This window comes from Muntiacus reevesi, chromosome 8 (genome assembly GCF_963930625.1).
Source record: "Muntiacus reevesi chromosome 8, mMunRee1.1, whole genome shotgun sequence".
Taxonomy (NCBI): domain Eukaryota; kingdom Metazoa; phylum Chordata; class Mammalia; order Artiodactyla; family Cervidae; genus Muntiacus; species Muntiacus reevesi.
This window is the reverse complement of record NC_089256.1, coordinates 60902845-60912947: the sequence shown is the minus strand read 5'-3', so window position 1 is coordinate 60912947 and position 10103 is coordinate 60902845. Positions and strand designations below refer to the sequence as shown.

Sequence of the window (10103 nt, the reverse complement as noted above, 5' to 3'; positions counted from 1 at the left end):
TGATGGGTTCAGCCCTGCCTAGGGAAGGCAGCATGGTATCTCTCCCTACAGAAAGAGAAGAGCCAACAGATGTTCTTCAGGTCCTGCAAGAACCAGCCAGGCCTTTCATGTACAAGGATTGGCTCTGTCTCCTCTCAGCTTGGATGTGAAGATTATTCATCAAAGAAGGGATTTCAAATCCCATGTCCAGTTAAACTCAATTTGCCAACAGTTTTCTAAGCCACATATATGCCTGTCAGTAGAAGACACACAGGTCCTGACCTTGAGGACCTCACAGTCCCATAGGTATATAGTTTTCAAACATATTTTGAAAAATTTTAGCTTTTCTTCTAAATATTTGATTCCTTACTCCCTGCCCCCTACCTTAAGTCTTGATTTCTGGGAAAAGGCTCATGTCTAGAACAAATATACAATGCAAAAAAGCTTGGGAAAATCAGAGGTGATGTTATAAAGCAGTTAACTCAGCACAAACACTTTTACTGCCAAGTCCTCTGTGTGTGTGTGTGTGTGTATAAAATGACAAAAAAAAAAAAAAAAGACAATCAGTCCTCGGACTCTGGAGACTGAAAGGCCTACAGCAATCCAAGACTTAACAGATGGGCTTCAACAAATGGCAGTAATCCTCTGAGGCTCTCACAAACTCTGAAAGAGGAACAAGAGGGATTGCAGAGACTACAATTCCCAGAATGCTCACTGAGGAAAAGGAAGTGAGTATAGCAGCGTATTCTGGATTGTGTATTTCGGGTGGGGCCGAATAAAGCCGCTCCCACTCCTCCCCCAAGGCACGCCTAGCCCCTCCTTCGAGTCTCGAAGGCTGTCGGTAGTTGTAGTTCTACCAAACTTAGGGCGCTTAAAATTGTAAGAGATAAGGCCGAGAGGCCTGTCGGGATTTGTAGTCTGCGCCGTCGGCGGATGCGCACGCGCAGCTGAGGCCGGGGCGGGGCCGCAACACTGCAGTGAAAGCCGAGGCAGCGGGCAGGCGAGCAGGGGGCGGGCGGACATCTTGGGATCCGGAGAGTGGCCGGGCCGACCGAGCAGAGGGCCGCGGACACCAGGTGAGCTCGGGATCTGGCCGTACGGGGTGAGGGAGGACGCCTCCCTGGGTGCCCAGCTTTGCCGTTCACTGCACTGAGCTACGCGGAAAGCTGCCCACACCCGGGAGTGGCCTCAGCCTTCAGATCGGAGAGGGAGCTGACGGCGGGGCGGGGGCGCCCGGGGCGCGGTTGCAGGACGGGCGCGGAGCGGTGCCCTCCACCTGACCCGCCCGGAGCTTCGCTTGAGAGGGAGACCCTCCTGGAATCCTCCCAGACAGGGCCGCCGCGCGGCGGCCCCCTGAAGTCGTGACAGCCTCCTAGCCCTCGGCGCCTACTCCTCCCGGGGCAAGGACAATTCCCCCATCCCCTAGGACAGTGACACCTCCTTGTGCCGCCTCCTTGGACTGTGACAAGCTTCCTACCCTGCGGCATCCTCTCCTTGCAGTTGAGTGACAGGCCCCGCACGCCGTGGAACCATCTTTACCCGTGATGTCCTCCTCCCCAGGGCGAAAAGCCCACCACTCGCGCATGCTTTTACACCTGTATCCCATAGCAAGCTACGTCTCTCCAGCTTTCCCTTATTCACCACTGTTAGTCTCACCCTGCCGTTTTCTTCTCTTCAAAGCCTTGATCTTTGCCATACTGGAAACTTTTCTCCAGGTGCCCCCACCAGCTCTGTTGCTGCTGTAGGCTCACCTGAGTACACTGCCTGGCTGTTGCTGCCAGTTTATCCCCTAACTAAATATTCCTTTCCTGACCTGGGCCCCCATCTCTGCTTCTGTGATGCCCTGAGCTCCCTACCACCTGATCCTTGTGAACTTTCTTCTTTGCCCAGGACTCTACCTCCATTTTGCCCTTTCTCTCCTGGTCTCTGGGACTGAGGAATGGGAAGTGTCCACCACTTTGAAAGACTTCTCATTCTCTCAGCCTGGTAAACCTTGACTGCTATAGTAATACACTTTATTTTCCAGTTTAGAAATTGAAAGTCTCCTAAACTGCCCCCCTTGTGAAATTAACACCAAGGCTAATCCAGGAAATCTAGAACTAAATTAACCCTTTTTCTCTTTGCAAACAATCTAAATTAGTTGGACCCAAATAATTTAGATAATTCCGGGATTCTGCCCCTTGTCTTTAGGCATTCAGGCTAGAAATGAATTATGTTGCAGGTCTGGAATCAGAATTTCCACTGGAAGGATCTCTTGATCTCATGAACCTGCTCTCCCCTTCCTCCCCACGCCCCTGTATTCTTATTTACTTGGGAGCTGAGGGGGAGCTTCTCTATTTAAAAGAGAGGTGGTCAGAAATAACTAACAAGCTGCTTGGGTCACTGAAGTATAGTCTGTCAGGGCTGGGGCCTTTCTACTCTGCTCTTTTGCTTGTTTATTTGACTGCCTGGGAGAGGTTGGAGCCGCACTCCTGGATTGATGTCAGGGCCTTAGGGCTGTCTTCTCTCCTCCCCAATCCCTGCACACCCTTTCCTAGAACGTTTAGACTTTTGTGAATTAGAGAGCCAGAGGTTCAGGCCCTGCTGCCTTCTCTGAAGGGTAGTTGAGCCTGAGAGACTAGCGATCCTAAAGCTTTGCCTGGGGGCCCCAGGCCTGAAGCAGCTGAAGTAATTCCTACCGCCATTCCTGCAGCTGCAGGCAGGCCTTTGCAGTGACTCACCAGCTTGAGCCTGATTGCGAGTCTGCACAGGAAGGGGCCTTGCTGAGCTCAGCACTGTGAAAGGGGGAGGGGGCTACTCTGGGCTCAGTCCCAGGAAAGGGAGGGTCAGAATGGCCTTAGAATCCTGGGCCTAAGTCCCTCTCCTTTTCTCCCTTCCAGTGTGGGATAAACAGGAACTAGGGCCTGGCGAAAGGGAGGGGCTTGGCTGAAAGGACTGTAGGGTCACTTGCTGGAGGGTTGAGTCAGGAAAAAGGCCCGTCCAGTGACCTGGACAGCCCCTTAGGGGACAGTGGCTTGGATTCTGCCGCCTTCCCTTACCCTGCCCCCACCTATCCTAGGTCTCTTCTCAGAGCGATGGGCTGCGAAGACTGAGCTGCCGCCATGATTGGAGGCTTATTCATCTATAATCACAAGGGGGAGGTGCTCATCTCCCGGGTCTACCGAGATGACATCGGGTGAGTGCCCTGGCTGAGCCAGCTGTGCCCCCACTCCCATCCCTCCTCTCCAGCATGCAGGGCCAGGTCTCTTTCTCCCAGAGGCTTGATCTGGACTATTCCCCACCCCTTGCTGCATCCTGGATGCTCAGCTATTACAACCTGGTTCCCATTAGGTCTGGTGGTATTGGCCAGGCAGCCAGTTGTTGGCCACTCAGTGGGACCTGTGAAATGGCAGGACCCCCACAGTCCTAGGAACTCTTACCCTTGCTGCCTCCTGTTTCCCGTAGTGACAGACCTAGTTTCTGGAGATGAGTGCTTTTGCTTGAACGGTTGATTCCTCCTTTGAGAAGGAAGATCTGTCTCTAGTGGGTGGAATTAGTGGTCAGGCTGGCAGTACTAATCTAAGTCTTGCTCTCAGAAGCCCTTCTTGTGGTGAGAGCCTTCACTGGACTCGAAAGCCTCTCCAGGCTGCCGAATCCTCTCCCACTGCCTTTCTCAGGAGTCAGGCTGCTGACTCAGCTGTTTTCAGTTCCTCTGGGCCACTCCAGGAAGAGGTGGTGAGCAAGCCTGAGGCATTCTCTGGGTCACCAAGAGATGGGCAGGCAGCCTGGGCTGCCTTTCTGGTCTATCAGAGTAGACTAGGAACATCTCCTTGTCCTGTGTCCCTCAGACCTCCACAAGGAGACACAGCCTTACTTATTCTGCCCTACCTTGCATGCCACTGATCTTCCCTGACAGAGGGGACTTGTCCTAGCCTCAGGAGCTCTGATGAGATGAGGTTCCTCTGGTTCATGCTGCCCTGTTTTTCTTCCTGGAATTGCTTAGACTAGGCAGTCAGAGATGGGCCTGCTACAGTGGCTCCCAGCTTCGTGGCTAATGAGGATAGCCTGGCCTTTGTGCCTGTTTGTTGGCGTGGTGGTGGGGCATGAGCTCGAGACATGGCAATGCCTGGCTTGCCTGTAGCCATCCACACCCCTCCTCCGGCCCTGGAGGGCCTGGCTGAGCCGACCAGGGCACACACCGTCTTGCATGCCTTGCTGTGCACTCCACCCCTTGCCTGTTGCCCATCTGCTTCTGCCGCATGGTGTGTGCTGCCCACCCCACTGTTGTATGTCTAACCCTCTCTCTCGTTACTGTCACTCTCCTCTTCTCGGTGGCGTCATTTCTCTCATCCCATCTCATTGGCTGCCGTAGCAATAGGTAAGCGGCCTGTCAAGCTGCTGCCCAGGCACAGGTGGGTGGGGGGCCCTGCCCCCCCATCACTGTTCTCTTCATTCTTTTTTTCATCCCTGAACTTGCCCTGGAATTAGATCCTGGACAAGCATAGGTGACCCAGTTCTGTGACCCCTTGGCTTTTCCCTCAGTATATTAGAGCCTTCTCTGAAGGCATGCTGGCTTTACTACCTTCTGGAGGACTCAATCTTCCCCGGTGGTGGGAAGACTGGAGAAGACGCAGGGTCTCTCTCTTTTCTGGGCCTGGAGCTTACTGAGAAGCTATAGAGGTGGCAGCAGGGAAACTGCAGCCAGGCTTGGGAGTCAGGAACGTATTTCTCTAAATCCAATAGACCTCACTTTACTATCTGCCCTACTGTCATTGCCTCTTGATTTCCCTCTCTCTCACAGCCAGATGTCAGCCTGGTTCTGGCCCTTCCCTCGGGCCCCTGCTGGGAGGAGTCTTAGGAAACTGGCCCGACAGTTAAGGCATTGGCTTTCGAGTGCAAGTCAGGCTTCAGCAGAGAGGAGGGTGGCTATTTGTTAGCAGCTGTGGTTGATCTCCATGGAGTGAGGTTTGCCTGTCCTGAGCAGCCTCTGTGCACTATTTTCTCAGGAGGAATGCAGTGGACGCCTTTCGGGTCAATGTTATCCACGCCCGGCAGCAGGTGCGCAGCCCCGTCACCAACATCGCTCGCACCAGTTTCTTCCATGTTAAAAGGTCCAACATCTGGCTGGCAGCTGTCACCAAGCAGAATGTCAATGCTGCCATGGTCTTCGAATTCCTCTATAAGATGTGTGACGTAATGGCTGCCTACTTTGGCAAGATCAGTGAAGAGAACATCAAGAACAATTTTGTGCTCATATATGAGCTGCTGGATGGTGAGGCTGGTGGGGCAGTGGGTCCAGGGTGGGGATAAGCCTGGTGGGGCCTGGCCTGGAGGTGGGAGTAGGTCTGAGGCTCACTCCAGTAACCTCTAAACTTTCTTTCTTATATGGGCTTTTGAACCGGGAGGAGGACAGTCCAAATCCAGACCTAAAGACTGATCTGAAGTGAATACAGAAATAGGCTAGCGAGTAGAGGTGGGGGAAGACCGAAAGGTCTTTTGGTGGCTGGTCGTCCTGCTGTTCAGTTAAGCACATTTCATCCTCTTAACCTTGTGGTTTGGGCCTTGCTACACTGACTGTCCTACCAGCTTTCCATCTCAAGAGCTGCCTCAGAGCCTGGATGAGGATGTGATATTACGGGTTCCTCTGGATGCATTGTTACCTCTGTAGGGTATGATTTAAGTGAACTGAGTCCTTCCACCTTCCCACATCAGCTCTCTGTATTTTAAGGGCTTGGGGCTTCTGGACTTCTTACCCGCTGGGCATGTGACTTCTGGTTTTTTTTCTATTTAAAAAAAATGGGATGTTTTAACTGTTTTCTTATAAAGCATAAATTCTAGAGTAAATGCTACAAAGCTAGAAAATCTGGCTGTAGATGATACTACAATGTTTTTTAGAGCTATGCTGGCCAGATGTATCCAGGCCAGGGGAGGGATGGGAAGTAGGAGCCTTCAGCTTTTTCTAGGAGTTGATGAATCCCTTCCTTTTGCAGAGATCCTAGACTTTGGCTACCCACAGAACTCGGAGACAGGTGCACTGAAAACCTTCATCACCCAGCAGGGCATCAAGAGCCAGGTACCCAAATTGTCCAGGCTATAGTCAGGGTGGAGCCCAGCCTCCCTTCGTCCCAGCTGGCCCCCAAGCCTTTTCTGAGCTGACTCATGAGCCCATCCCTGATAGGAAGTGCTGGCCTGAGCCTTCTGCCATGACTGCAGGCCTGTTCTGCTCTGTGTGGCCTTCTCCCACCCCTGGAGCTTGCCAGCTCAGCATCTCTGTTACTGGGAATACAGCTCAAGCAGTTTCCTTCTGTGTAGGGGGGAGAGGGGGGTGTGGGCTGCTCTGGAGGCTTGATATTGCTCAGAAGGAGAGAGCCTGGGCCCCCTTCTAGGATCCAGGCCTCATAGCCTTCTCCTTTTCTGCCTGCCTCTTCCCATCTGCGCTCATCTGCTGCTTCCTGTGGGCACCGTGTTGGCTCTCTGTTCTCCAGCATCAGGTAAGCTGTTCCCTCAGCTTCCACCCTTGCAGCTTTGCTCAGTTTTCTCCAGGCCCTGCCCCGTGGGGGAAGATGGATCACACAGTGTGGACTAGAAGAGTGAGGGGATGAGGGTGGAGTAGGGATGGAGATAAGAAAATTGAAGGGGGTAAGGAGTGAGGCCTTGTTGTTTGTCTCTGCGCCCCATGTAGACAAAAGAAGAGCAGTCTCAGATCACCAGCCAGGTGACCGGGCAGATTGGCTGGCGGCGGGAGGGCATCAAGTATCGCCGGAATGAGCTCTTCCTGGATGTGCTGGAGAGTGTGAACCTCCTCATGTCCCCGCAAGGTGAAGGCCCTCGTGTGATGAAGCTGGAGGGGATCTAGGGCAGGATATTGGTCCTGACTCAGCTGCTTCTGGTTATCTGTCCATCACCAGGGCAGGTCCTAAGCGCCCATGTGTCAGGCCGGGTGGTGATGAAGAGCTATCTGAGTGGCATGCCTGAGTGCAAGTTTGGAATGAATGACAAGATCGTCATTGAGAAGCAAGGCAAAGGCACAGCTGATGAAACAAGCAAGAGGTACCTGAAGCAGGGTAGCTGGTGGGAGAGGGTGGACCTTGGACGGCTGAGCAGAGCCTGGTGAATCGCAGGTTCCTTGTAGATTTCATGTCTGCAGTAACGCAAACTCTCACTTCCCAAGGGTGTGTTTGGCTGGTTGCTCTTGGTATCTCTGTTGAAGAGATGAGGGGGTTATCCTCACCCTCCTCAAGAGTAAGCCCCTTTTTTGGTCCCAAGGACCAAGATTCTTCTCTACGTACTGATGGCCTCTGTCCAGTGTGCCTGAATCTTTTGTGTTCCACACAGCAGACCTCTCAAAAGATAATGAGTTTGCAAAGCTTCCACTCATCCATAACTCTAGGAAAGGGGCCCCCAAGTGAGAAAGCTGCATTCTGGCAGCTTTCCATAGATTACAGTGCAAGCCTTGTCCAGGCTGTTGCAGCCTTTGTGGGTGGGGTAGTCTCCCAGCCCGACTCACTGCTGCCATCCTTGTGTACCAACAAGACTTTCTATCCCTGCTTGCAGCGGGAAGCAATCAATTGCCATTGATGACTGCACCTTCCACCAGTGTGTGCGACTCAGCAAGTTTGATTCTGAACGCAGCATCAGCTTTATCCCACCAGATGGAGAATTTGAACTCATGAGGTGCCATTGGGGTGTGAGGAGCAGGGGTTGCTATTGGCAGAGAGCGGGGAGAGGGGGGAGGACAGACTCTGCTGTGCCAACCTAAAGCTGTCACACCCCTGAAGGTATCGCACCACCAAGGACATCATCCTTCCTTTTCGCGTCATCCCACTAGTTCGGGAAGTGGGACGCACCAAGCTGGAGGTCAAGGTGGTCATTAAGTCCAACTTCAAACCCTCACTACTGGCTCAGAAGATTGAGGTGAGGATAAGGGGCTTAGGGAGGAGGAAGCACTTGTCTCTAAGAATAAAGGCAGGTGGTTCAGGATTCGACAGAGCTCTCTGACATGTGTGTCACTTCTAGGTGCGGATCCCAACCCCACTGAACACTAGCGGGGTGCAGGTAATCTGCATGAAGGGGAAGGCCAAGTATAAGGCCAGCGAGAACGCCATCGTATGGAAGTGAGTTTTTCCTTCATGAGGGCACAGCAGGGCTCAAGAAGCCTTCGTGTACCCTCTTGTTAAGTGTCACCTTTTGTGTGTGTGTGTGTATGTGTGTATAGTGGTGGAGTGGGGGTGACTGCTTCTCCTGGAGCCCCTGGTTGTGTTCTCCCTTGTACCTCTGTGCAGTTGTGCACATGCCTGCACTGGGGTACACGCATGCACGCTTTTATCATGATTCTTTACTGTTTCCCCATTTGCCCTTGTATCTCTGTGAAGTAGAGAGCAAGGGATAGCTTGGCCATGTATCAAAGCAGAAACTGCATGCAGCCCGCAGTGTTAAAGGAATAACAGACCCAAGGTTTCATAGCAAGAGGTTATCAGAGTCCTCACCACCTTGCCTTGCCCTGGCACCTCCCCTGAGTTTCTGGGTTCTTTCCCCCCCACAACCTCCTCAGAGGGGCAGCAACCCCCCCTTAAAGCTTTTCTAAGCTACCAGGGGCCTGTGCTGCCTGTTGACCCTGTGTTTCTAGGATCAAGCGCATGGCAGGCATGAAGGAATCCCAAATCAGCGCTGAGATTGAGCTGCTGCCCACCAACGACAAGAAGAAATGGGCTCGACCCCCCATTTCAATGAACTTTGAGGTACGGCAGAGAAGGGACCTAGAGCAGTATGTGCTAGCAAAGACCTTAGAAATCCTTCCAGTCAATCTCTGCACCTACCACCTTGCTGATGACAAAACTGAGACCCCTGAGAGAAGTGATTTCAATTCACAGACCCATTCCTTCCCCTGCAGGCCTCGTAGAAATTGATATTCACAATGACAGAAATCTTTGGCTTTCTTTGGCTTGTCATAAAACAGTTTTTAGGAAAAACTGAGATTGCTTGCATGCTTGGTAAGACACAAGACAGCAAAGTGGGCTGACTTTGCTTTGTGTATATTAGGCATGTAATTTTTTCCACCTTAACTGTTTAAGTCCATAAAACTGAGCAGGATAAGTATATTCTAAGGCAGGTCTTTGGTTTGCTGTCACCTGCTGATTAAAGGAATTGATTCAAGTTGTCACAGGCAGGGTCTGACTTCAAACCCAAATGATAGATTGCTCGTTATGTTTTCTTCTTTAGTAACCTCTTAGAGGACCCCTCACCATCCCAGCTTCCCACAGCTTCTTTCAGGGTCCCAATCATTCAAACCCCTCTAGTAGAGAGATGAGGTAGGGCAGAGCTGTGAAACTTCCCCAAGGAGACCGGCTATGAAAGGAAGGCCACATTCCTAACTGGAGTTATCCCTTGCCCAGGTGCCATTTGCACCTTCTGGCCTCAAGGTGCGCTACTTGAAGGTGTTTGAACCGAAGCTGAACTACAGCGACCACGATGTCATCAAATGGGTTCGGTACATTGGCCGCAGCGGCATTTATGAGACCCGCTGCTAGCTGCCTGGTGGCCGCTAGCCCACCTCCCCACCCACCCTCTTCCACAGGTCTGGGTGCCCTCGGCCACCACACATCAGTGTCTCCTCCCTCCTGCTTTGCTGCCTTCCCTTTGCACCAGCCCCTGAGTCTAGGTCTGGACCAACCACATTGCAAGTGGGACTGGTGGAGCAGTCCCTGGGCTCCCTGAATGGGGTGGTTTCAGAGGCTCCTGCTCCACCATCCATCTGCCTGCCCTAGCCCACTGCCAGGCTCTTGAGTTCTGTGACCAAAGCCAAGTGGGCTCCTTCTCCTCCCCTCTCCTATGGCCACATCTCTGGAGTGGGAGGGTTGGCTGCCCCTCACCTCGGAGCTCCCCCAAAGGCCAGTAACGGATCCCCAGCCCTCAATTCCTACTCTGCTTTGGGATAGTGTGAGCTTCATTTTGTACACGTGTGACTTCGTCCAGTTATAAACCTAATAAACTGTGTAGAACGGAGCTGCTGGCTAAGTGTTGAAGTGGGAGCTATACGGGGAGAGGGTTTGGTGGGACTGCCCCTCCCCTGTCTTAACTCAGCCTTGAGTGGAATTTTCTTCTGAACTCTTTTGTCATATCTTAATTGTTAGGTCCTTCAGGGACAA

The 10103-nt window shown here is 52.5% G+C and overlaps 1 protein-coding gene across 1 annotated transcript; it reads left to right on the top strand.

Annotated features, from left to right (window-relative positions):
* Positions 1 to 922: 922 nt before the first annotated feature.
* Positions 923 to 9960, top strand: AP2M1 (adaptor related protein complex 2 subunit mu 1). The gene is made up of 11 exons (XM_065942978.1): positions 923 to 1055; positions 3038 to 3154; positions 4965 to 5230; positions 5949 to 6031; positions 6641 to 6776; positions 6867 to 7008; positions 7513 to 7632; positions 7737 to 7872; positions 7975 to 8072; positions 8585 to 8696; positions 9351 to 9960. The coding sequence occupies exons 2-11, from the start codon at positions 3081 to 3083 to the stop codon at positions 9483 to 9485; spliced, it is 1302 nt and encodes a 433-aa protein (XP_065799050.1). The 5' UTR covers positions 923 to 1055; positions 3038 to 3080; the 3' UTR covers positions 9486 to 9960.
* Positions 9961 to 10103: the final 143 nt, after the last annotated feature.